Source organism: Falco punctatus, assembly GCF_963210335.1.
Source record: "Falco punctatus genome assembly, chromosome: 13".
NCBI lineage: Eukaryota > Metazoa > Chordata > Aves > Falconiformes > Falconidae > Falco > Falco punctatus.
In genome coordinates, this window is record NC_137593.1 from 17,972,324 (window position 1) to 17,999,487 (window position 27,164).

Consider the following 27,164-nt stretch of genomic DNA (forward strand, 5'->3'; position numbering starts at 1 on the left):
CTTTTTTTTTTTTTAAAAGTGGTTTGAACATAAATAAGTGGAAATAATAAACTTGTATCCTGTAAGGTGATATCTGTTTAGCGTGAGAGACTTGGAAACTTTTCTGTAACTGTAGTGTAGGTTAGGAAAAGGTGTCTAGGTAACAACTTCAAGTTTAATATTACTTGTTTCAAAATAATGAGTAAATGTAAATACTCGAGCGTTTCTCTTAGTGGTATAGCAATTAGTCTAAGGTAACTAGAAGCTAATGTGGGCTTATTGTGGTTCTTATGTTCTTCTACACAGAAGTTTCCTGTATGTAGAAGTTTCATTTCTTTGTAGAACTGCTGTGTATTTAAAAACTGATTTCCTCACGATTCTTAAAATATTATGTAGGTCTAAGAAAATCTACGAAGAAGCGCAGTGAATCACCACCTGCTGAGCTCCCCAGTTTGCGGCGGAGCACACGGCAAAAGACCACGGGCTCCTGTGCTAGCACCAGGTAAAACATTAAGATAATGAAACGAGATTACTGCAGTGGTTGACATGAATGTCGCTTCCATGCATAAAACCTGAGCTTGTCTGTCTCTTACTTAGCTATTGTAGAATTAGCTGCAGCTTTTCAGGCCTGCTGGGTACTCTATACACCACTGTTATGGACAGCGCATAGAATGTGTCACTGTCAGACCTTCAATAAGTCCCTCAGCTGTGGGGGTGAAGGGGAAGATGCACACAAAGTCTATATTACAAATTTAAGTAATTCTTTCCTTAGGGAGGTGTTGTTTTTAAAAAAAAAACAACAACCACTAAACACAAAGAGAGTGTGTGCTGAACTACTGTCATCATGAATAATAAAATAGATTACTATTTTGAAAATTAAGTACCACACAGGAGTCTGTTTTAATAGTGTACATTGTTAAGCTGACTCAGCTGGTCAGCAGCTGCATCTGAACAATACTGCAAATACTGAAGAACTTAATTTATGTTCTAATGCAGGGGAGAACTAGTCCTGAAATTAATAATTTTAAACAGCTGGTAGATTAAGTGGGAGAGGAGAGTAAATATCATGTGATGCAAAAAATTTTTGAAGTTGCGTATATTCTGAAGCTAGACTTGTGACACCTTAACAAGCTTTATTTTTTTCTTATGCCTAAACTACTTTAGTAGTTCCAGTACAACTGTACCCTCTTCCATGAGGAGAAAAGAAAAAAAAGCTTCTGAAGTCTATTCTGTTGTCAAGTGTGCATTTGAATTTGACTGTTTACTTTGTAAGCATTTGTATTTGTAGTGGTGATGACAGTAGTGTTTAAAAAAGCAAATTCAAAGCAATTTGTGCTCTCAGACTTGTTCCGGCACCGAAACCCAAGTTGAACATCAGAGTTCTTTTTGCTTCCAGTAGTTTAGAACTTACTAGATAGTTACTCTGCCATTAAATTCTCCAATGTGTATGTGACTTGTAACTAACAGTTACTTTAATTGTGCTCATTTTTACTGTTATATTTTAGTAGACTGCTTTGTCTTGAAGGGTATAATGTAAGAACCTAGCTGTGTAATGCATTAGTATAAACAAATGGCTACCATAGTGCAGGGCCGGAAGGGTAAAGAGGAGTTGGGTAACTTTGTGAAGGTGGATTCTCACACACATCTGTTAGTTGGCACAATTTTATGGTCATGATCCACATAAATGCTATGTTGCTTTAAGTAGTCTCACATCAATAGATCTCCTGTCTTAGTTCATGAGTTCTGAAACTTTGTTTTTTGAATCTTTAGTCGGCGAGGCTCTGGCCTGGGTAAAAGAGGAGCAGCTGAAGCTCGCCGACAGGAGAAGATGGCTGATCCTGACAACAACCAGGATGGAGTTAATTCTTCAGCTGCACGTACAGATGAGGCACCCCAGGGAGCTGCAGGTAAGAAGAAAATCCAGCTGAAGCATTTTTAGTGTAGTTGCTGATATAAACTTCTCTGCATTTAAAAATAATTAAATAGATGAGTTCTGGGGAGAAATTGTTGAAGCTGGTACAGCTGGTAAATAATTCTGGAAGATTTTTGAGAGGGACATTTACTCTCGAACCTGGTCTCTTGGATATCTGGTACATGTTTCAGTTATGCTTTTTTTTTGGTAGTCTCCAAACCATGTCCAATAAACCAGACTTTAGTTTTCGGGCATCTACCTCTTTCTTTTTTTAAAGCAGCTATATCTGATGCTACGTAAATTACTGTACTGCCAACTGAAGAGACACTAAACTGTTCAGAATACAGAACCATGCATTTACCTGTAAAAGCTCTTTTTTGTAGCTACTCATAAATATTATACAAGTTTTCTTGAAATTGCAAGCATGTCTGTACTGGAGAAATTTGTAACCAAGTTAAATATTCTTACTTGCACAATTCTGTTAAATGGTATTTAATTTTACATCTGGTCATAATCAGTAGTGAGTTCAGAGGAGCTTTCCAGCTATTATGCTGGATTGTAGAAAAAGTCAGAAGTTCTCTCCTTAAAGCTAGCTAGTACAAAAAGTCAAAATTTTGAGAAACTAAATGCAGCATGACACTCAATTAAGAGAAATATAAATTTACCTAAGGATACAGGTAAACTTTTCTGAAAGATAATTAGCTCATTTAGCTGTATTCCCTACCCTGCCCCCCCCCGTAGGCTGGTATATTTAAAATTACAATTGTACAGAAGTATGATGGTGGTAGTGTTAAATGCAGGGCACTCTTCTGATGGTGGATGCTTTCGCCTTAACGATAGAATTAGTGCAAATTTTGTAGCTTTAAGGCACTGTAACTTGCTTTAATCTCTACCTTATTTCTTTAGCTTCTAGTTCTGTTGCTGGGGCTGTAGGTATGACAACCTCTGGAGAAAGTGAGTCAGATGATTCTGAGATGGGAAGACTACAAGGTATAAAAGTTTTTTATTAATTTACCTTTTTTGTTTGCAGCCTATAAATAGCCATATCTACCCAAATTCTGTATTATGTGCAGTGGGAAGGCTGTATTTTTGTTTCTCTCTATGTGAACGTGTTGCTTTGCTTACAGTAGTTCTGAAGTACGGAGTTACAAGCCTTAATTCCCTAAAGATGCAAGAATTTGGAAGTAGTGTCTGGAGTGGCTGGCGTAGTGTCCTTACTCATTTACATGGTGTATAATACACTACCGTTGATGATTTTTCAGGAGGAGTTGGGGGGACAGAACAGAGAACTCAGTCCTATTAAATGTGTAAGCTCAAATATGAAAATAAATCTCTGCGAGAATGTTTTCAGTTGACAGGCCAGGTTAGCACTACTGTTACTCTGCCTGCTTCTGGATAACATTTTTTTTTTTTTTTTTTTTTGTGCTTGTCACTGATACCCATGTTTGCTGTAAGCTTTGACCAAAGAAAATCTAAATGTTCTTAAAATGCTTGCTTTTGTGCTTGGGCTAAAGGATTCCGGTTTTAAGAAACCTGAGAGTACAGGCGGATATAAACTCAGTTTGCATGCCCTGCAACTGTTTTAATGATTCTGCCACTATGTCGCAAGGAATTCTGAGATAAAGATCTCTTTTGCAAATGACAGGTTTCATTTAATCTGGATATTTAATGTGGAAATGAGTGCTGTGTCACTACCGGTTCACTTGTTTATAGTCCTCAGTAAGCATAGGTATGCATTAGGAATATTGAGCTAAACTGATTTTTACGATTAACTATAACTATTAATCTGCAGTAGTCATGGTTGCTACAGTAAAGCTCAGAATCACCCACTTAAGATAGATTAAGTAACTGAGAAGTATTTAAAAACAAAGCTAAAATCCCACCCTAATATCTAGCAGCGTTCTTCCCTTTCATGCTCATCAGCAAATAAAGCTGTGAACCTTTTTTCAGTGTGGTTTTTTCAGATTAATAGTGCCATGCAGTTCCCATAAAATGTGAAGATGAGCTTAACCTGTTCTGTATAGTTTGAGTTCAGGTTTGAAATTATGGGCTGGTATACCAGCTACTCTAAATCTAGAATTACAACAATTTAGTAGACCAGATTGCTTCTGTGAAGTATATCTCTGGAAACTCAGTGGGTGACTTATTAAAGGACCTTAATGCTCTAATGCATACAAAAATGAGTTATTTGTTCCCTAAAGGTCATCTTTTTGGTGTTTTTTTAGAAACTGAGGTAGCTGCAGTCATCTAATCCTAACCCTTCTTTCTTAAAGTATCAAAATTCTAGTAGTCTTATAGCATCATGGAATTTAAGCTTTTAAAAATATACGTAGAAGCTTTGACAATGGCTGTTATCCTCTGTTTGCTTTTAGCTCTATTAGAGGCTAGGGGTCTTCCTCCTCACCTGTTTGGCCCTCTTGGTCCTCGGATGTCGCAGCTCTTCCACAGGACAATTGGAAGTGGAGCTAGTAAGCAAAGTTTGTCTAATTTGACTTAATTCTTTCCACTTCCAGACTAGTAGAATTCAGCCACTAGTGAATTCTAATATTTGTATTAGCTTCATAGTTTAATATTTTACATGTTGGAGACTTGTATGTCATGATAGTGCTAGACCACTGGTCAATGATACTGATTTGCTTGTCTTCCTTTAAGGAAGAGAAATTTGCTTTAGCCATATTTCTTTTCTTTTTCCTTTTTTGGGGCATTCCTGTCTAGGTGGGGAAGGGAGGGTTCTTGCCTTTTTACCCCTTCCTTATCTTTTTCTTTTGCATGATGGGCTGCTTAACAAAAGGCCTCTTCAATCCCCTTGGGTTTTTTTGCTAGCTTTAAACAAATGCTTAAGGTAGCTTTAAAACTGTCAGTAGATGTCAGTTCTAAGTATGTTGTTTATAGTTTCAAAAGTGTCTTAGGTTTCAGAAAGAAGTAATTTCCTTCAGACAGTGTGTCAGTGAGAACATGGGTCCTTAGTCTTACTCCACCATGTCTGCGTTAAGCAGCTGGATAAGATGCATACCTTCTAGTCCAAGTCTGTTTGGCTTCCCAGGAAAGCCAGAGGCAGCCTGTTACACTGCCTGCCAAGAAGAGGATGGGTCTTACGGATACACCCATGTGCTATGTTATCCAGGGGGTGTGTTGAAAAGTCCTTTGCTTTGTAAAGGTGGAGTGGTGTGGGTTCTTGACACCTGCTGCAGGTTGGCATGATGGCTATGGTGAGCAGTGTGGTGGACTCCCTGTGCTGACCAGTCTGCACTGGAAAGACAGACGAGAGTGAGATTTGGACTCCCTTTTCTATTCCCCCTGCCCCCTTTTTGTGACAGGGAAAGGAAGTGAAACTACAATTACAGAGGAAAACAAACTATCTCTGGTCTTCCACTCTGGCAGAAGTATAGCATAACAGTTCCCTTGAACACTTAAGTTTTCTAACGTTATTTTTCCTAATCTTTTTTTCTGGATATCTAGGTTCTAAAGCCCAACAGCTTTTGCAAGGTCTCCAAGCCACTGATGAAAGTCAGCAACTACAGGCCGTGATTGAGATGTGCCAGCTGTTGGTCATGGGAAATGAAGAAACATTAGGAGGATTTCCGGTCAAGAGTGTTGTACCAGCTTTGGTAAAGATTAAATCTTATATTTCTATTGGAGGATATAATATTTCTCTCAATATCTTGCTTAAATTACATATTCTTTATTTATATTATATATTCTTAGTGATACATATGTGTGTATGTGAATCTATCTATACATCTCATTATTTGGTTTTGAGGGCATGTTTTGCTAAATTTTGATAGTCCTATTAATGAATAGCTCAAGAATAGGTAGTGGCTTTTTTGAAACTTTTACTAAAATTCAAAGTCCTGAGTCAAAAGCTACCGTACTGATTTGTGCCCCTTTTTATGCTGATATCTAGATAATTTTTACTGAACTAACAATACTCTTTTTAAAAAACAGATAACACTGCTGCAGATGGAGCACAACTTTGACATTGTAAGTGATTTGTAATGTTTTAAGATTTTTTTAATATTAAAATGTATCATCTGAACTTAAAACCAAATATCTGTATATTTAATAGATGAACCATGCGTGTCGGGCCTTAACATATATGATGGAAGCACTTCCCAGATCATCTGCTGTAGTGGTAGATGCAATTCCTGTCTTCTTGGAAAAGGTAAAATGAAATAAAAACAGTGTTCAACTAATCCGAGGGGATTTTATCTTTTGTTTTAACTTTAGGATATACCATTAAGATAATGGCTTCTTTTCATAGCTTACAAGGTAATACATAATGCTTGATAAGCTTCTAAAGACGCGTTCACTCTGTTTACCCCTTACTGAAAAGCACTATCTGATTCACTGAGAACTTTTTGTCTGATCAGTGTTGCAAGGATACTGTGTAATTATACAAACCGTTAACTCTTGGAGTAGCTATAAGCTGATCTAGCCTCTAAACTGCCTAGCTTGATTACAGCTAGCGGTATAGATGCATTAGCGTATGTATCTCGGTACAGGTTAACTGTCCAAGTGTTAATGAGGATGATTATTTTTACAAACTGGTTTAGAAATTGATTTACAAGCTTTCTTGTCTTCTTGTAGCTGCAAGTGATTCAGTGCATCGATGTGGCAGAGCAAGCGCTTACAGCCTTGGAGATGTTATCACGCAGGCATAGTAAAGCTATTCTGCAGGCAGTAAGTAAAAAAGAAAGCAGTTTTACCTCTACTAGTTCTACACCTTGGTGCTCTTCTATGAAGATGAAATAAGAAAGCAAGTTCCTATGGTTTTGGCAGTACTGAGAGTGAAAATGTTTGTTCATTTTATTATAGGGTGGGTTGGCAGACTGTTTGCTGTATCTGGAATTCTTCAGTATAAATGCACAGAGGAATGCCCTAGCTATTGCTGCCAACTGCTGCCAGAGTATAACACCTGATGAGTTTCACTTTGTGGCAGACTCTTTGCCATTGCTTACACAAAGGTTAACCCATCAGGTAAGAAGCTATTATAAAATGGAAAGTTTTCATTTTGACCTGGAGACGTTATTTTGTTCCTTAACAAATGCAACTAAATTGAAGGTTCCAGGTAATGTTTTTCTGTATTCTTGTGCTATTCTTCATTTCACCTACATCTTTTTGCCCTGAGACTACTTGAATCTTGGAGGCAGCTTTACAGAAGTCAAATGTCAGCTTTAGATGATGATTTGGAAATAGGAAGCACCATTCTTAGTTGTAGTAGGGACAAGTACTGACTCCTGCTCTCTGAAGAGAAGCTGCGGCCCACAAAAGTAAGATTTCAAGAAATCTTGAAGTGGAATTTTTCTGGCAAAAAAACCCCAAACTTGAGTTAGCTCTTAATTAGAACAGTTGAGGTTGGAAGAGACCTCAGTTGTCTAGCCCTAATACCTTGCTTAAGCAAGGTCTACTAGAGCAGATTGCCCAGGATCGTGTCCAGCTGATTCCTGCTGTATGTACTTCCTTGCCCCTAAAATATCTCTAAGGATGGAGACTTAAGCTTTTCAGGCAACCGCTTAGTGTTCAACCACCCTTACAGTAAAAGTGTTTTATTATGTTCAGTTGAACTTTTTTTTGAGTGTTTCAATGAACTTTTAACTAGAGCTATTTTTAGGGATGTCTTTACTGTCTTGGTGTTTTGGGATTTACTGTCTTACCTGCACTGCATGAAAAAATCAGGCTGCTTGTAGTCTGTAGAACAGTAACCTTCACTCCTGCGTATTATCTGTATCTCCTGTTGCTTTGGCATTGTGGCTCTCTTGCCTTTTGTTTCCTCCTTGTAGAATCCAAAAAGGATATTATAAATCTGTTTATTTGTCTCTAAAGGTCCCTCAAGTTATTTGTATTGTAAGTGTGGGATGTTTCTCAGGGAATATGCAGGAGCACAGCCTTATCAGGAGGTCAGTTTAGACTGTATAAACAAATTTAACATTCAGACTTTTAATATTCCGTGAAATATGATTCATCTGGCCTTTTTGGAGAAATTGAGTGGCTCAAAATGACAGAATAACCTAATGCAAGTTAAAATATTTTAATTCAAATACTTTATTATAGGACAAAAAGTCTGTTGAAAGCACTTGTCTCTGTTTCGCACGGTTAGTGGACAACTTCCAGCATGAGGAGGTAAGGGTGTGGTGTTTTGTTTCATTCCTTTTGGGGGCTGGATTTTTTGTTTCCTTCTTCCCTCCCTCAGTTTCTGCTTATGGCTGACCTTTCAAAGACTAACACTTTCAATTTTGCTGTTCTCTCCTGAAGAACTTGCTCCAGCAGGTTGCTTCCAAGGACTTGTTAACAAATATCCAGCAACTGTTGGTAGTGACGCCTCCTATCCTGAGCTCAGGAATGTTCATCATGGTGGTGCGCATGTTTTCCTTAATGTGCTCCAATTGCCCTACACTTGCAGTCCAGCTTATGAAGCAAAGTGAGTTCTTAAATTTTTGTATTCTGGGGGTCCTATTTAAGTTAATGCCTACAGTCAATATGGAACTCTGTGCCCTTGATTATACAAATATTGTGGTGGTCTTATTTTTCTTTCTGTTACTATGCTTCCCCTGGGTTACAAAGCTTAGTTAATCTTTTTTTGAAAGGTGGTTTTGTTTTGGTTTTTTTTCCCCTGAGGGTTTTTTCTCCCTTTTCCTATCTCTAGCTGTTGTCACTGGAGTGCTTGCCTAATTTTGAGTCTGTATTAGCTGCACAAGTTACTCTCATTCGAACACAAGTTGAAGAATTCTTTTTGTAGCATTTACCAGGTGGGGGAAATGTGATTTAAGTACTTCTTAGGGAAGACATTAAGAAAAGTAACTGCTGTGTAGCTGTCTTAGTCCTTACTAGTTTTCTTTTTCTCGTTTTGTCATTTTTGACTTGTCAATTTTACCATTTTCTTCTGTGGCCTGTATATTGAGTGAAATTTCCCCTCTAGATGTCCCTTAAACCCCAGACTTGACAGCAAACACATTTCTTAGAACTTTCAAAGAGATGTCTTCTGTCTTACTGTGTACTGTCTGTCGGGCAGTCGCTTTGGGCAGTGGCTCTACTATGTAGTGTCCAATACAAAATGGAGTCCATATTCTGATATAGGCAATCTCATGAATAATAATTTCTATAGATATTGCAGAAACACTTCACTTCCTCCTTTGTGGAGCCTCAAATGGGAGTTGTCAAGAACAAATTGACCTAGTTCCGCGAAGTCCTCAAGAACTTTATGAGCTTACTTCTCTTATCTGGTACGTTATGCAGCCGGAGGTTGTGAGTCTGGCTGGTATGTTAAAATCCCTACCTTCTGTGAAATGAAGGCAGCTTTCAGCTTAATGGACTTTATTGTATACTTAAGTGAAATACTGTTTTAATGTTTTTTACAGTGAACTGATGCCTTGCCTGCCAAAAGAGGGAATCTTTGCTGTTGACACTATGCTAAAGAAAGGAAATGCGCAAAATACAGATGGTGCAATATGGCAGTGGCGGGATGACAGGGGTCTCTGGCATCCCTATAACAGGATTGATAGTCGAATCATAGAGGTAGTAATTACACACATCTCTGTGGTGATGTTTTTTAAATATGCATGGTTGTATGGGGAATTGTGTGCTTTCCTTTTGGCTTTGAAAATATCAGCCTTGTTCTTTCTGAGTAAGAAACACATGAGTTTCTTCAATCCTCCTGCTGTGATATTGCACTGGTTTGGTGTTCAGTAATGGGTGACCTGCTTAATCTCTGTTCTTACTGTATTTCTGTCAGTCATTATTCTACCTGCTGTTTTACCAGTCTCATTGCCTTTCATATAGCTTCCTGTGTTTTAGGGATTCCCTCACCTTAATCTCTTCCTTGCTTTTAGGCAGCTCATCAGGTTGGTGAGGATGAGATCAGCCTGTCTACACTTGGGCGTGTCTATACTATTGATTTTAACTCTATGCAGCAAATAAATGAGGATACTGGAACAGCACGTGCCATTCAGCGAAAACCAAACCCTTTAGCCAATACAAACACTAGTAAGTACAGCTTAGGAGACACTTGGTGTGTCTAGCTATAGCCAACTTGCGTTAGGTTATGCAGCAGTTTGCTACTTGGCTAATATATTTCTTATGGCTTTTGTGGAACATCAAACTACCCTGACTGATGTGAATGAAGACAGCTTTACAGCAAAACTCAAACTGTTGAAATGTATTCTTTATATGTAAACTCTCTTCTGGGAACTGAAAACGCATAAAATCGGGGAGGAGCTGGGGTTGTTTCTGAATTGGGACTTGCTGAAATGGTTTTGTTCATACAGCTCTTCTATTTAATGAAGACTGTGTCAGGACTTCTTACTATCATACAGAAGTATATAAGGAAACTGAAGAAAAGATTTGACTTCTTGAAAGAGGAGGATTTGTACCTACATTCTTGCCATCAGTTTGACTTCTGGTTCTTAGTTTAGCTCTTGAAGAGAGATAATTTATTTCAGCTTTAACAAAAGAAAGTAATCAGAGCAGGGAGGTGAAGAACTATGCAGTGATTTGTTGCACAATTTTTCACAGGTGGACATTCAGAATTGAAGAAGGATGATGCTCGAGCACAACTGATGAAAGAGGACCCAGAACTGGCAAAATCCTTTATCAAAACATTGTTTGGTGTTCTTTATGAAGTATATAGTTCTTCAGCTGGACCTGCTGTTAGACACAAGTGCCTTAGAGCAATTCTTAGGATAATTTATTTTGCTGATGCTGAACTTCTGAAGGATGTGCTGAAAAACCATGCTGTTTCAAGGTGGGTTTGTTGACTGTTGTGAATGAAACTGATTTTGAGCTTACAACTCAAGCTTGTGAATATTTTTTGTTCTTCTTTTTTGGGGGGAAATTGTACTTTTAAATTCTTATTTATTTTCCAGTTCTTCAGGAATTTTTTTACATCTTAGATTATGCAGTAGGCCCCAATTCTAGGCATTCTTGTTAGAAACTTAGATTATGGATATGGCTGTGTGTACTAGTGATGTCTAATATCAATGCTTACTGTTATCTTGATTTCTAAAACTTGCCTATAAAATTTTCTGAGGGCAAGATGACTTCTGAGGTAATACAATGTGAACGATAACAGACACTCATGGCATTCAACTGGTAAGTTCTATTTGTAGTTCTATTTGTGAAACCTTTCTTATATATTATGCCATAAACCTAAAGGGATCTAGAGGAAAGAATGCAATTAGAAAATAAATTTACTAGTTTTTTTAAAGGCAGTACCAAGGTCCACAACACCATGTTCTTTAAAGGAAGAAAACTCTTTTTTCATTTATGCTGAGTGATAAAAGTTATTTAGGTGGGAAGAGGACTTTTTCAGTCCTTTTATTTATAGCATTTACAAAAGCACAATGAAATTTGTTTGCTTTCGGTCTCCAGCACTATGTATGCAAGATGATCTGGCTTGATATTTTTTCTTTTAAGAAGTGAAAAATGAGAAGACAAACCTAACCTAATTCTAATAAATTATTTGTTTTAGTCATATTGCCTCCATGCTGTCAAGTCAAGACCTTAAGATAGTGGTTGGAGCCCTGCAGATGGCAGAGATTTTAATGCAAAAGTTACCTGACATTTTTAGTGTTTACTTCAGAAGAGAAGGTAAATCTTGCATTGTTCTTCCCCCCCCCCCCCTTCACCTCTTTATTAGGTATTTTATAAGTGTGTGAGTGTAGAATCTATCTATATCCTTTGCCCCCTGCTTCATTCCCCTCAAGCCCTAAAAGGTTAATACTGTTGTTGAATAAGAAAGGCAAATCCATATGAACGCTATCCTCATATGACTAGGGAGGAGATGACCAAAACTCTGGAGGATACAAGCTTGTTTTTTTTTCTGAATCCAAAACAAATTTGTACAGACTTACTAGATGTTGGGGAACTTATGTTTAGGTTGAAGGTGGTTTGCTGAAATTACATGGGTAGTCTTACTGGACAAAACTGATTTTGGCAGGAAGACTTTGTTCTAATCCACTGGGGATTTTTGAGTTTCTTTAGCTACTGTTCATGCTGCTGTCATTTTTTTAAACTATGTAGGTTAACTTTTTGAAGAAAGGATTAAACTGCTCTTAAAACTTTGTTTTGGTGGGTGGGGTGAGTCAATGCTGCCATAATCAAAACAGAGGTTTGAGTAGGTGACTTGTACCTTTTTGAGCACCTTTGTCCCTGCTGCCCGCCAAAACCAAACCAACCTGCTAAATAAAGATTTCTTCTTTTGCAAAGGGGTGATGCACCAGGTAAAAAACTTAGCAGAGTCTGAAGCTTTGCTAACAAGCCCGCCAAAAGTATGTACTAATGGGTCAGGAACACTGGGTACCACTACGACAATAAGTACTGGAACAGCCACTGCTGCTAGTAATGCAGCTGCGGATTTGGGCTCTCCCAGCTTACAACATAGCCGGGAGGATTCTTTGGATTTGAGCCCACAGGGGTAAGTGCACTTTTTGTTGTGAAGAAACAGTCTGTTGGATTTGCCTTGTTTTTGTTTTTGTTCAATATTGTTTTCTTCCTTTCCCTCTTCAAGGCTTGACTGATATGGGCTGCTACAGTATCATCTATGTTTTTGCTGTCGTGTTTTCTTTTAAGGAACTAAAATGGAGCTGTGTTGAAGCTATTGATGGGTAGTTTTGATTCGTTTATATGAAATTTTTTAAAAAAACCCAAACCCAACAAAAATACTAGTGACCTGATGGTTATGATGTAATGATATGGAACAATGTGCTGCTTGGGAAGATACTGGAGAATGCCAGGAGCAACAGATGTAGTCTCATGTAACTCTTGAGGACAGAGTAATTCTTCCAGAGAAATGATAGCTGTGGCGCATGGTTCCTTTATGCTGGAGACTGGAGGAAAAAAAGTCAACCTTAAGTTATGAAATGCAACCATTTTGAACACTTGTGGAATTAATTTCTTGTAGGAATGAATTATTTTAGTGTTGTACAGTGTACCTTAAAAATACAGCTGAAAAGTTTAACTTGATATATCGGCATAGTGAGGAAACTCACTTTGAACCAGAACTGAAATATGTGAACTTGGGAATTGTAGGGCTTGATGAGTAGAAACTCCATGAATTGTTTAAAAAGTGTTTTCTAGGCTTTAGTAGGGGAGGCAAGTCAGATGTCTAGTGTCTTTTGGTGTGTGTTAGAGAATTATATATGGTGTTCAGTGGAAAATTGTGTAGTTTTCCTTTTAAGTGTATTCAAATAAATGAATAACCAGATGGTTACACAAATAAAAACATGAAAATTGTGAAACTCAATTTATTTAGTGCCACTTCTGGCTGTATTTGGCAGCCCATAGTAGAAAGGTGACAGCAAGCAAAACCTCTTCCTGCTGGATGCTGTAGTCACTTTGTCCTCCCAATTAAAACAGAGTTGACACCACTTCTCCCAGCCCTCGTTCTTCCCTTGTGCCCTCCTTGTTGTGGGAGCGAACCTTTTTCTAATCCTTGTGCACATAGCTAGCAGATGCATCTTGAACTGAGGGATGGGAATGCGTGTGAATATAGCGGATGGAAACGTTGTTTTATTTTTAAATTTGGACAGGCGACTGAGTGATGTTCTAAAGAGGAAAAGACTGCCAAAACGAGGGCCAAGGAGACCAAAATACTCTCCTCCAAGAGATGATGACAAAGTAGACAATCAAGGTAAATAAGTATTAAAATATGATATTCTTATCTCCTTTTAAATGTAAAAGTAAGCTTATAAGCCGTCAAAAGTACTAGCTGTAATAAGCTTGTTGATTCTCTTTATTTTTTCTTTGCTTCCTGCAGCTAAAAGCCCTACAACTACTCAATCTCCTAAATCTTCTTTCTTGGCAAGTTTAAATCCTAAAACGTGGGGAAGATTAAGCACACAGTCCAACAGTAATAATATTGAACCAGCACGAACAGCAGGAGTCAGTGGTCTTGCAAGGGCTGCTTCCAAGGATACCATTTCCAATAACAGGTACGCACATGCAAAACGAAAATACTTGTAACACGGTGTTGGCTTTGAGGTGCAGCTACTTTCTTATAATAAGCCATCAGGTGATTAATTAACTGCTATCAAAGAAGTTTGAGTTTAACCACTATTAAAATAACTCTGGGAGAAGAATCAAGAAATTAAGGTAGAGAAAGTAACCTCTTAATAGTTTAAAAGTAGCATACCGGGGAAAAATACGAGAATTTAGAAAAATGGCACAAGAAGCGATCTGTAGAGAATCAGACCTTTACTGTGTTGGAGTAAGAGGGGAAGGGTTTTTGTCTGTGACTGCTGTTAAACGTGGGGAAAAAGGTACTCTGTGTTTACTTGTAATATTGGAGTATGTGTTTGCTAAGTGTGGCTGAATGACTTTTGCGTGCTTCTTTACAGAGAAAAAATTAAGGGCTGGATTAAGGAGCAAGCCCATAAATTTGTAGAACGTTATTTTAGTTCTGAAAACATGGATGGAAGCAATCCTGCACTAAACGTATTACAGAGACTTTGCACTGCAACTGAACAACTCAACCTCCAGGTTAGACATGGCAGACTTCCTTGGAGTGGGTGTGGGAATGGAAGCAGTAGAATTATTTAGGAGGGAGCTAGAGGAGAGCTGACTGGTTTAGACAGTATGGCCAATATTTTAAGTATAGTTTTTGTTAACTTAAATGATGATACGATGTTTCTTAACTTGGAATGGTTTGCTAAGGACTTTGTTTTTTTAGTAATAGCGTATAAGTTCTGACACTCATCGCTTATGATAAATGACTAGTTTTAACAATGGTATTCTTGATTCCTAGCAATATGTCACTTACAGCATTTTATTTCAAATTTAAAAATTCTGTGGTGAAGTGTTAGGGGCTGACTTTATACCTCAAGAGGAATACAGCTTGTGATAAGAACTTGGGGGGTGAGGGGGAGGGCAAGGGGGATAGAAGAAATGCAGGTTGGGCCGTACCTACTAGTATCTCAAGAACTGGAGCCTTCCATCTCAGTTGTGATCCTTGATAGGTAGTCTAAACCTGTAACTTCTAAAGTAGCTAAACAGCCAAGTTACATTCTGTGCTTTGATCTAAGCAATCATTAAAATATAAAACTTTCCTTCCTCCTCTCTCCCGCACAGATGATGTGTAAAATGTATGCCAAGCTGAATTGTGGTGTGATTGTTTTGGGTTTGGTTTTTTCTAATTAAAAACTTCTGTTTGGAGCTCATCTTTACATTGCATGGGGTAGAAATGGGATCTTGCATTTCTCTTAAAACGGGGAAAATATAGATGTTGCCCATAATGGCTCCTCTTGAATAGAGAAATTACTTACCCTCACATTATTTGCCCTGTCACTGCTTGTATTGAATTAATATACACTCCACGCTCTTTTCCTCTCTGTTTAGAGCTGTTCCACACAGTAGGAGGAAAAATAGTATTTCTTAAGCCCTTAATACCTGGGTGGTAAAACACTACCTACATTTTTTTCAGGTGGATGGTGGAACAGAGTGCCTTGTAGAAATCCGTAGCATTGTCTCGGAATCTGACGTCTCCTCATTTGAAATCCAGCATAGTGGGTTTGTTAAACAACTGCTGCTTTATTTGACATCTAAAAGTGAGAAAGATGCTGTAAGCAGGGATATCAGATTGAAAAGATTTCTTCATGTATTTTTTTCTTCTCCAGTAAGTTTTCTTTTTTACTGTTTTGTCATTCTTAGCTGTCTTTCTCTCAAACTGTACTTATCTGACTGAGATGTTCAGGGATGACCTTGACTTAAAGATGGAGTATGAAAGGAATGTTTTGTTTATGCCTAAGCTGTAACGCTAACTTTCACATGGTTCTATGTCTTTACAGGTCACACGTTTTAGAATACCTTGTAATCACAGAAAATTCCACAGAACAGTGGAAAAGAATTCAAAATAGCCAGCTGTCAGTCTTGAACAACTTAAAAGTTGTTCCTGGTTTTTACAAAGTTGATATGGAAAGAGTTTGTATAGTAAGCTTATCACTTGCTCCTTTTGCTCGCTTTAATCCTAAATACGGCAAGAAACTAGATCGTCTTGCATTTAAAAGAAGAAATTCAAAGTGGAAGAGAAGAAGGTAGATAGCAATAAGCTTCATGGAAGCTGTGTTAAGGGTGAATACTGAAAATCTGTAATGCTATTAATGTGAAACCATGAAAGAAATTTGCATTCTTTGAAACAGGTCTTTCATAAACTTGTTATGTGTCATTTAGTCATCTTGATACTGATGCTACTTTAATTTCCTTTTTTGTTTTGTTTGATTAACAACTCGTGGTATAAATTGTTAAAGATGGATTAATCCAAACACATAACTAAAAGATTGGAATATGTTTCAGCTTCCTGGAGAAGAACCCCTTGGAAGATTAGAGCCATTAGAAAATGCACCTTTGTTGGCATTGGTCCATAAAATGAACAATTGCCTCAGTCAGATGGAACAATTCCCTGTTAAAGTGCATGACTTCCCAAGTGGAAATGGAACAGGGAGCAGGTAAGGATTAATGCTCAGGTAACAGTTTTGTTGGAAGCTTTTGTTTTCCAAAACTTGTTTCAATGCTAGAAGTTCCAAGAGGTAATAGAAACTTCTGACCCTGTTAAAGAAAAAAACAGTTACACAGTTGGCTTTTTTATTCAGTGGAAGACCGAATATTTAACTAAATGTTTGCTTACATCTTGAAACTTTTCTTACTTGGGAAACTTCTCACTTAGATTGGGGGTGGATGTGTGATTTTAAATAATATCTCTAAATTTAAGCTTTGAAAATTCTGATGTCTTCCTCGTCCCTATGTAACAAACAGTGGAAAGAAATTATGTATTTATTGCTGAGACACTGATACCTTTCTAGTGAAGTAACTAAACTGCTGAGAGTCTGTATTGCAGCGCTAAACTGTTACTCAGATATGTTCCGGTCTTTAGGATGGTGATGGATTGAGTGATGACTGTTGGCTATCAACATAGTTCCATGGCTATCAACAAATAACTGTTGGCCTGCCTTGCATCTTAAGATAGATTAAATATGGAATCCAACTTGTTTTTTGCATTTTGAGTAACAAATTTGAGTGATTCAAGACCTATTTCTACAATTTCTTTTCTGTACTTGAATGAAAAACAGTGACTTATTAATTATATAGCATTTAGTAAGTTTATTTCAGGCTTAAGTTGTGTGTAAGTTTTGAAAGTGTTTTTTGGTGCTGGCTAAAAGCTCAGTTTGATTACAGACATATTCTTGTGACTATGTAGAAATCAGGAGGGGAGGAGCATTGAAAATTAATTTTTGAAAACTATTATTTAAAGTTTGAAATGCCAAGTCTTTTGTCTATCAGGTACTAAGGTGGCATGGATATTTTTTTTTTGTTGTTCCTAATTGGGACAAAATCCATTACAGTAGATGTATCAGAGCCTCACACTATAGCATTCGTCTAATTTACATTAAAATTCAGTACTTGTTTTATTGTGAAACTGGTAGAATTCATGGGAATGAATGCAATACACAGCTATATATACTCGAATGAATTAATTCTCTTGATACTGGCTTTTGCAAGTGGTATGTGCTCTGTAATCTTACAATGTTTCTGAACATGCACTATTTCTGTAAAAAGTGAGATAACTGCAAAAGTTATAAAGCTGTTAATCATAGAAGAAAAACTCTGCTATTTTTGATGAAGTTAAACATGGGAAGTCAGACTATTGTAGCATTGTTTTACTGCTAGTCTTACTGTGGATTATGTCAATGAGGATTTTTAGGCATTAAGATTTGGTAGTCTTTCACTAGCACCTGGAAACAGTAGCCCAAGATAACACGTTTGTGTATAAGAACAGCTAGCTTGAGTATTGGTAGTTTGGGTGAAATGGAATATGTATATAAACTATACTTGACAAGAAAAAACAAGGGTGCTTTCAGGTTCTCTCTTTAGGTCCTTATTAAACATATGAATCAATACTTGCGTTTTCCAGTCCTTATTTTGATTCCTATTGCACTGCATGTAAACACAGCTCTGAATCTCATGTGGTATTAGCTGACCACTGAACAAATTCAGATCTCAAAGATGGTCGGGTGTAGGCCATGTTGTAGTCGGACCAATTAATCCACATGGCTTCCATTGGAAATCAGATATTGTCTTAAGTTGGATTCTGGTGTTCTTGTAGAATAAAATGTTTAATCTGTTCATCCAGGCCTTAATAGCTTATTTTTAGAGAAACAGACTAAGAAATAATATTTTGGACAAGTGAATTTGTAAATGCATGTATAAGTCTATTTAAATGCATTTTTAAAATGCAGTTATAGTTATTAGATTCTTTGTGTAGCAACTTTTTTCACAAATTATTTTGAGTTTTTCTCTTAACAGAGGATCCCAAGCTTTAAAATTCTTCAATACGCATCAGTTAAAATGCCAACTACAAAGACATCCAGACTGTGCAAATGTGAAACAGTGGAAAGGTGGACCTGTGAAGATTGATCCTCTGGCTTTGGTACAAGCCATTGAAAGATACCTTGTAGTTAGAGGTATGTATATATGTTGTACAGTCACGTGTGTTTTGCTGCTTGGGATAGCCACTACTGTCAGTAAAAATCAGTGAGAATTACACTGAAGACAACCGGAGGTATCTATAAATGTATCTTGCTCACAGGGGAGGAGACTAAGGCTGCAGACAATCTGTCCATTTCTGGGACAAACTTTACCCTGTTGTAAACAGTGCAATCTAAATACTAACAGAAGTATAATCTAGTTGACTGTTAGATTGGCTGTAACTTGGCATCTTTGATGCCAGATGGTGGTACTGAAGTTATGTTCTAACATGTCTGAACCTTACGTTTATTTAACTGATATACTTTGGAACTGTTTTGAACAGTGGAATTTATAAAATTCAGAGTACAAAAGCATTGCTACTTTTCATGTAAAGACAAATGAGGATGTGTTTCTCCTCTCTTGCATCAGGCTATGGAAGAGTTAGAGAAGATGATGAGGATAGTGACGATGATGGGTCAGATGAAGAAATAGATGAATCTTTGGTAAGCTGTTGTTCTGGGGGGAAGGGGAGGGAACAGTGTGGGGGGAGGCTTAAAGAAAAGCTAGCAACAAGTTTCCTAATGTGTGTGTGTGTGTTTTGTTCAGGCTGCTCAATTCTTAAATTCGGGGAATGTGAGACACAGACTGCAATTTTACATTGGTGATCACTTGCTGCCATACAATATGACTGTGTATCAGGCAGTTAGGCAGTACAGTTTGCAAGCTGAGGAGGAGAGGGAGTCTACAGATGACGAAAGCAACCCATTAGGAAGAGCTGGGATTTGGACAAAAACGCATACCATTTGGTAAGTTGGCTAGAGAAGTTGGGGATAACTTCTCCAGCTTCCTAGGTGTATATACATAAAGAAAATCTGATTATAGGTGTGGGGCATTGTTGTGTGTCATCCCCCCAAAAAATCTGTGAAGCTTTAAACTTTCTGATGTGCTTGAGATAATTAATTCTTAACTAAGATTTATGTGTTAGCTACTGTTGTTCTTTCTAGCTTATGAGCAAAGCTGATGAACAGGAAATGTGGAATCTTAAATGATACCTGCTAGCTGGAGAGAAAACGTGCTTAGTGTTAGGTAACTAACCATGAATAATAGAGAACATGTCTGCAGTCTGCAAATAACGGTCAACTTCACGCTGGTTTTCATAGCTGATTACTGTGCAGGTACATATATTCTCTGGCCATACTTTGCAAGGAGCAGTATTGACCTATGATTGTGCCAAAAATTTTAACTTTCAGCAGTGGATTTTTTTTTTCTAAAATATTTCAACATGTTATTGAAAAGCAAAAAAAAAAAGCCAACAACCCCCCAAAACCACAAACCCAAACCAATCAAATCAACTCTGTGTTTTTTGGGGTGTTTTTGTGTTTCTACACTTTCTGCTTCTCTTCTTCCAGTTCGTGGAGCTGGAGGGTCCCCATTTTTTCTCCTCCATGACATACTTTGCTTCTGAGGGCCTAGCTTCAAAGGCTGGATCATATCCAAATGTATTGTGTTTCTGCTTTTAACTGTCATTCAAGTAACATTCTGGTAATCAAGGAACTAACACTTTACATAACTGCCTTTGTTTGCATGTAAGTTAGTATTTCACAAACATGTTTCTAATTTTTAATTGCTCTTTAGGTACAAACCTGTGCGGGAGGATGAAGATGGTAATAAGGACTGTGTTGGTGGTAAAAGAGGAAGAGCACAAACTGCTCCCACGAAAACTTCCCCTAGAAATTCTAAAAAGCATGATGAATTGTGGCACGGTGAGTGTGTTTCCTTGCTAATGTGCTAGATCTGTGAAATTTCTGAAAGGTTGGGGAGGAAAAGTGTTTAGAGACACCATAGTGTTTCTTTTAAAGCAAGCATTGTATAAGAAAAGTAAGCATACATTTGGGTGTAGGACATTTAAACTAAAAATCAGGTATTTAATGAATTATCTAACTGAACTGTTGTGGTTAAGCGAACACTGTGATTAATGTTACTTAGGCTCCTAATAATTAAATTTCGGGAAGACTTCAGATTGATTTGTTTTGATAAAGTATTATTTTTTTTCTGCTAGATGGTGTATGCCCTTCGGTATTAAATCCTCTAGAAGTTTACCTCATATCTACTCCACCTGAAAACATAACATTTGAAGATCCCTCATTAGACGTTATTCTTCTTTTGAGAGTTTTACATGCTATCAGTCGATACTGGTATTACTTATATGACGTGAGTAGAGCACTTTTAAAGTCACTTTTGTACTAAATACAGACAACTCTGTCCTGAAACACCTTAGAACAGCCTCCTTCCCCAGCTGGCCACCCCTCACCAAGACAGAATAATGAAATACTATAATCTTTCATCTTTCCCTATCTATTAATCTAACTTCTGGTAAGATGACGGCTATAAATTCTTAGTCAATCATGTTTTCTCCCTAGTGCGTTAAATATTTTTTCCGTACTTTTTCCTTCAAGTTCAAAGAGCAACATTAGTCCTGTAGTAAGAATCTACTTGGTCTTTCATAGCTTAGACTCTGTATGATCAAAGTGGTAATGAAAAGTTTTTTTTTCTTTTATGATAAGTAAATTGTAAGCACAAAGGGCTTAGTATTTCTTCCAGCATTTCTTTAACTAAAAGTACATTGTTTTCATTCATTACAGAATGCAATCTGCAAGGAGATAATTCCAACCTCAGAGTTTATCAACAGTAAACTGACAGCAAAAGCAAACAGGCAGCTTCAGGATCCTTTGGTAATTATGACGGGAAACATACCAACTTGGCTGACAGAACTTGGAAAAACATGGTATGAATGACATTCAACATAGTATTTTAATTTGAGTTCAGTAGGCCTTGGACTGGGCAGCCCAGGTGCATCATATGTTACAAGGCTTTTGAAAGTGCTGGGGGAGAGTAAAATTCAGTCCAAAATCTTCTGGAGTTACATAGTCACATAGACTTGGATGAATGCTTACACCTGTATTGCACAGTTTAAACCAAACATGGAGGGATAGACTAGCTGCAAAGTTTGGACCAGTTATCACAGGAGTTTCTGAACAATTTGAAGTTTTCTCATTGAAGTAGTAGTACTTGATTATTCAGGTCATATTTCTTTCTGCTGTTAAACTGAACATGCCAAGATAAATGTAGTGGTATGACAAAAATGCCGTTAAGCAATGTGGTATAAAGGAAAATATTTTTTTATCGTTGTGATAAAATACTATAAATTTTTATATAGCTATATTCATGGTACTTTGTAGTATCTGGCTGCAGTGTATAAACTGTAGAATTCTTGCATTTGAAAGGTGAGAAATGAGAGTTGACATTCTTGAGTTTTTGAAGCATGTTGACTGAAGCAATATTGGTGACAATTGACTGGAAATGTGTACTCTAGAGAAACTGTTTTTAAAATAAGATCTCTAAATTTCTGTATAAATGTTCCCAATAACAAATGATGAGCATGAATGTGTATTCTTAATACAAATGTGTAGCAGTTTGTTCCGTAAAACTGACTTTTCACTTAAATGTCAGTGGAGGACTACACTGTTAATGTACACATGCCTTTAAGAATAGTAGAACTGATAAATTACAATAAGAAGTTTCTCTGGCAGCCTTCATAGATATTTAAAGTGTTTTTTGAAAATAGTGGAAGGTAGAATGCTGATGCTGCTGTAGGCAGGTTCTCATCTCCCCCTGTATGGGATCTTGTACCACCTTCTTAAAATATTTGATGTGAGTTGGATTTAGTAATTGTGAAACAAGTGTGAGCAAGTAAAAGAATATTTATCTTCTGATATAAACTTTGATTAGCCAAGGCATTTAAGTATTTTGAGTTGTTTTTCTGGAAGAGTTAGAAGTTTCTGAAATTTTTGCGTGGTTCCTTCTTATATTAAATTCTAGCTCTAAACTCTTGCTCATAAGCATTGTGACTAAAGTGTGTTCTGGAAGGCTTCCTTTGGAGGCTGCTTTCACCACAGCGTTTTAATAAAGCATTGATTTCAGGCATATTAAAACACAACAAAGGATAACTGAACTATAGTCATAGATGCTAGTTGGAACCCATCTAACTAATCCAATACTCTTTACAGCCCATTTTTCTTTCCATTTGATACCCGTCAAATGCTGTTTTATGTAACTGCTTTTGATCGTGATCGAGCCATGCAAAGACTACTGGATACCAATCCAGAAATCAATCAATCGGATTCTCAGGATAGCAGAGTGGCACCACGACTGGACAGGAAAAAAGTAGGTATATCTTGTTTCAAAATAGAATGAGTGATCTGTTTGGTTTTAGATTGTTTTTAAGAATATCATTGTGAGCAAGACTTGCTTGTAAAACTTCAGGTTTTGATAGTATATACCGGGAGGTTTGTTGTGACTCATTTAAAAGCTGCTGAGTAGCAAGCACAGTGTGTGCCAGGAGGTGGCACCAGGGGCTAGAGCATGCCACGCTGCTTTCTCACATCCTGCTTAATTTTGAGTTGAAGTCTTTACCCAGTTTGTGCAACTATACTCCAAGAATGGTTGCATTAGTGATACTCTCAATATATTAGCTTGTAGGCATCTGTTCTGCTTTATGTAGAATTTAAAAAGATTTCAAGCAATAGGATTTAGACCTGTAAGTGTTACCCGAGTAAACAAAAAAATTGCCTTGTGTTCTGGGAGGCTGTTAAACCTCCTACCACAACATGATAAAACTAAGCTGTGACTGCTTTAAATTGAGAGAGTCTTGGGTGTCTGCATTGAGTCTGCAGAGATGTTTTCTTAACCGTATAGTGTAGATCTGCTTATATGGTCTTGAATACCTCTGGGGGCAAAAAAGATGACATATGAGAATCTAGTTTAAATAGAATATAGGTTCCAGCATGTAGAGATCCCAGTGCTGTTGTAGGGTTTTTTGGTGTGGTTTGGGTTTTTTTGGTTGGATGTTTCTTTTGTTTTTTGAAACCTTCCACTTTCCCTGCTAGAGAATCCCCAGAGGCAGGGTATAAGATTACTCCTTTAGGTTGCTGGATTTTGGCATGCATCTTCTGTGTTTTTCTTCTCCACATATTAGGTCAAGGTATGTAATGCCACATGACAACACTTCTCTGCTATGTTATAGTCCTACTGTCAGTTTCTTGGCAAGAGTAGTACCTATTAGTTATAGAAATGTAAGGCATTGGTTTTTCATTTTATATCGAACACTTTAATTCTAGTCAGTTTTCATATAGAAGCAAGAATTATTTTATCAAGGTATAAGCTTACAAGTTGTTGAACTGTGGAACTATTAGCATGGGGTGGAAAAAATTGCATAACTAATATTTTTCCTATTGTAACTGCCTTGGGAGCTGCGACTTACAGACATAATTTCACTACTTAAAACTTCTCTAATGTGTAGCGCACTGTGAACAGAGATGAGCTGTTGAAACAGGCAGAATCTGTGATGCAGGATCTAGGCAGTTCAAGAGCCATGTTGGAAATCCAGTATGAGAATGAAGTAAGTAATATCAATGCAGTCTAATTTAACCCCTTTTTACTGAAGATTAATACAAAAAAAATCTACAGCTTTTCTCGAGTGACTCGGTCAGATTCTTGGTCCTTCCCATTGCTGGAGCCACAAATTTTATCTATTAATTATCCCTAATCCACTTGGTTGTGATTTCTGGTTGCTAGGAAAAACTTTTCTGACCTACTAAATTTCATAATTAGTCTTATTCTGCACAGCACACTTTTTCTAACTGTAAACAAACAGCTGTGTGTATTTCCTCTATAATATAATCATTAGGTGGCTAATACTTTCATTCTGCTATTATTCCCTCTGATATGTGGTCTTTCCAAGCTGTCTCAGTTGTGTTGTAAATGTTGGCATAGTTAGGTTCTCTAGATGCTTTCTTTTTTGCAAGTTGTCTTTATACCCAATGTTGTATTATATTTCTCAGGTTAAGTAAAGATTTTGATATTTGAACTGACCTAATTGACTATTTATTTATTCATTCATTTCTCGTTTCCCCTCCTCTCCCCACACCCTCCCTCCCCCTGAAGGTTGGCACAGGTCTAGGCCCCACGCTAGAGTTCTATGCACTTGTATCTCAGGAACTACAGAGAGCAGACTTAGGCCTTTGGAGGGGAGAAGAAGTGACTTTAGCCAATCCAAAAGGTAAACGTTTTGCTACCTAAACTATCAATATTGTTCTAATATTGAATCGATTTTAAGTTGACTTTAACTACGTGAATGGCTTTGAAGGAGCACCACGGTTACCACCACATCACCATCACATGTGGTTAGTGATACATGCCTTGTGTGTGGTTGTCTTTGTGGGTTTCTTTAATTCTGTAAGACTCTTTACGTTATGGTTATCTGATAGTGTCATTCCAGATGCAAGTTTGAAAGCAACTAAGCAGTGCATGTATTGAACAAAGGCGGTTTTTTTTTCTTTCTTCCTCAACAGGAAGCCAGGAAGGTACCAAGTACATCCATAACCTTCAAGGCCTTTTTGCACTTCCTTTTGGTAGAACAGCCAAGCCAGCTCACATTGCAAAAGTTAAAATGAAGTTCCGCTTTCTGGGAAAACTAATGGCCAAGGCAATCATGGATTTTAGACTGGTGAGAATGAAATGGATAATGTGAATCTGAAGGGTTAAATTTAATTTCTGGCTCTGACTCTGAGGGGAAAAAAAATAGTATCAAGAGTTGCATGGAATTATTTTCTATTCTAGGAATTTGGGGGGAGGGGGGAGAGGGATGCAGCTGAACTTTTGAGGGGGGGAAGAGGGTAGTGTATGTTAAAGATCTTTACAATGGCTTTTGTGACCATAGTGAAGAAGGAAAAAGCTATTGCCTGCCATGTGTTGCAATCTCTCTGATCTTTTTTTCAAGATCATTGTGGGCTGCTTATTCCAGTTGCTAAGTTGCTGATTGCTCTAATGTATGTGCACTAGGCAGTCAGTTGTGTTTTCTCGACCGTAAATTTCTCGGCTAAGAACACTCAAGACATGGTATTTTGGCATGTGCCAGAGCTATGATTTAGTAAATAATATTCTAGATCTAATGTAAGAGAAAAAACAGTGAAAGGTACAAAAGTTTTGGAAGATAGTTGAGTACTAAATATCTTGATTTCCAGGTGGACCTTCCTCTTGGACTTCCTTTTTATAAGTGGATGCTACGACAGGAAACTTCCTTAACATCACATGATTTGTTCAGTATTGATCCAGTAGTAGCCAAATCAATATATCATCTTGAAGATATTGTAAGACAAAAGAAAAGACTTGAACAGGACAAAACACAGGTGGGAAAGTAACCCTAAGAATGGAAGAGTGCATCTTCACACACGTTTGGATTTTATGAAGTAGCCATAATTTGAGAGTGTATGGTAGTGCTTAATACTGATGGTAATAGTGATGATTACTTCTTTCTAATAAAAGGGGTAGTTTTAAAATCGGTGGCAATTGTAACATGGTATTTGTGATGAGACTCTAACAGTAGAAATTTATTATGGGATTCTTCTGTGGGGTTAAACACAGGCTAGAAATGGCTAAAACTGCCAGGTGTTTGCCTAAGGTAACTTCTGGTTTTGGTTCACTTTGGAAAAAAAAAACTAACCAACTTCACTATTGGAGAAAAAAATTCTATCCTTGATTTTTGAACATTCAAAAAGTTTAGGTTGTTTTATTAGTTGGTTTAGTCAAATCTTCAGGTTTTCTTAGAAGTGCCTTTTTGTACATTTTTTTCCTATGTGAGCATACAGGTTCTTGTATAGATAAAGAAGAGTCTTAATTTTTCAAGGTTATTCACTTGCAGAGTAGTGATAAAAGGTCTCTGGCATGCATGCTCTTTCTAGCATCCAATGTTAATAGATGGTAGGTGGTAATAACCTAATTTATACTCTTAATACATCTGCTTTGTTACTAGTGAAATTATTGCAAGCCTGTGGGCCTTTGTTCCTCTTCACCTCACTGTCTCACTCTCTCTCCTTGATCACCGCTTTTAATTTCCCAACAAGAGTTTGAAAAACCTGAAACCTGGTGGATGAAAGCTGAAAAATGTCAGTATGCATGCCAAATATGTATGCCATTAACTATTCTAAGGAAAAAACATAGACTAAGAGCCTTAGCATATTACACATACCCTTCTCTTGCAGTAGTATTTTCCTGAACAAATATTGTGCAAGAAGTTAAAGCAATTCTGAAATGACTAGAAAAAAAGTCTAGTGTTATGATCTGTCAAGTTTATCATTAAGATAGTTTATTTGGTTTGCTTGGTTTACTGTTATGTATGAAAAATACAGAAAGAAAGCAAGGAGTACTGTAACAGTATTAATAGTAATATTATAGAAATGTTTACTTAGTCAAAACTACTTTAGAAGTCATGACTTTTGGATAAGTTAATGTGAACGAATTGTTCTCACTGGTTTTTACTTAAAATTTTTTTAGACCAAAGAAAGTCTACAGTATGCATTGGAGGCTCTGACTATGAATGGCTGCTCAGTGGAAGACCTAGGGCTGGACTTCACACTTCCTGGGTTTCCTAATATAGAACTGAAAAAAGGTGGAAAAGATATACCGGTCACCATCCACAACTTAGAGGAGTATCTCAGAGTACGTAAAAGCAAAGACTAAAACTTTCTCTATTCTTGCTCCCAAGGAGCTTGTTTCCATCTGTATTTCAGTTCATTCTAGTCAACTGGGCACAGCAGTAATTTTCCTACTGATTGCTTCTCTTCTGCACTAGTTTATCACTACAGAAAGACATCCTAGTCAGCACACCTGACTTGAAAATTTTATAGTAAAGAAGTCTGGTTTATAGATAATAAAGTCATCAGAAGTATGGTTTTTTTTGGATAAAAAATGTAGTAAGTGCAGTAAT

General features: G+C 37.3%; 1 protein-coding gene across 10 annotated transcripts in view; it reads left to right on the forward strand.

Annotated features, from left to right (window-relative positions):
- The window catches only part of TRIP12 (thyroid hormone receptor interactor 12), a 79,586-nt gene that overhangs the window by 44,319 nt on the left and 8,103 nt on the right, over positions 1-27,164 (forward strand). For 7 of the 10 annotated variants that reach the window (XM_080409603.1, XM_080409610.1, XM_080409612.1 and 4 more), the window contains 34 exons: positions 376-481; positions 1,750-1,886; positions 2,798-2,881; positions 4,264-4,359; positions 5,351-5,499; positions 5,837-5,872; positions 5,958-6,053; positions 6,479-6,571; positions 6,707-6,868; positions 7,943-8,011; positions 8,144-8,309; positions 8,994-9,111; positions 9,247-9,403; positions 9,718-9,871; positions 10,400-10,628; positions 11,355-11,473; positions 12,092-12,299; positions 13,414-13,514; positions 13,641-13,815; positions 14,221-14,362; positions 15,303-15,494; positions 16,172-16,323; positions 18,164-18,336; positions 18,770-18,843; positions 18,947-19,146; positions 19,976-20,103; positions 20,400-20,551; positions 20,983-21,125; positions 22,408-22,564; positions 23,700-23,798; positions 24,344-24,458; positions 24,751-24,905; positions 25,423-25,587; positions 26,732-26,896. In XM_080409603.1, coding sequence (XP_080265729.1) covers positions 376-481; positions 1,750-1,886; positions 2,798-2,881; positions 4,264-4,359; positions 5,351-5,499; positions 5,837-5,872; positions 5,958-6,053; positions 6,479-6,571; positions 6,707-6,868; positions 7,943-8,011; positions 8,144-8,309; positions 8,994-9,111; positions 9,247-9,403; positions 9,718-9,871; positions 10,400-10,628; positions 11,355-11,473; positions 12,092-12,299; positions 13,414-13,514; positions 13,641-13,815; positions 14,221-14,362; positions 15,303-15,494; positions 16,172-16,323; positions 18,164-18,336; positions 18,770-18,843; positions 18,947-19,146; positions 19,976-20,103; positions 20,400-20,551; positions 20,983-21,125; positions 22,408-22,564; positions 23,700-23,798; positions 24,344-24,458; positions 24,751-24,905; positions 25,423-25,587; positions 26,732-26,896 — 4,667 coding nt within the window. The remainder of the gene's footprint in view (positions 1-375; positions 482-1,749; positions 1,887-2,797; positions 2,882-4,263; positions 4,360-5,350; positions 5,500-5,836; positions 5,873-5,957; positions 6,054-6,478; positions 6,572-6,706; positions 6,869-7,942; positions 8,012-8,143; positions 8,310-8,993; positions 9,112-9,246; positions 9,404-9,717; positions 9,872-10,399; positions 10,629-11,354; positions 11,474-12,091; positions 12,300-13,413; positions 13,515-13,640; positions 13,816-14,220; positions 14,363-15,302; positions 15,495-16,171; positions 16,324-18,163; positions 18,337-18,769; positions 18,844-18,946; positions 19,147-19,975; positions 20,104-20,399; positions 20,552-20,982; positions 21,126-22,407; positions 22,565-23,699; positions 23,799-24,343; positions 24,459-24,750; positions 24,906-25,422; positions 25,588-26,731; positions 26,897-27,164) is intronic. The other 3 variants (XM_080409609.1, XM_080409604.1, XM_080409611.1) reach the window with 2 other exon arrangements.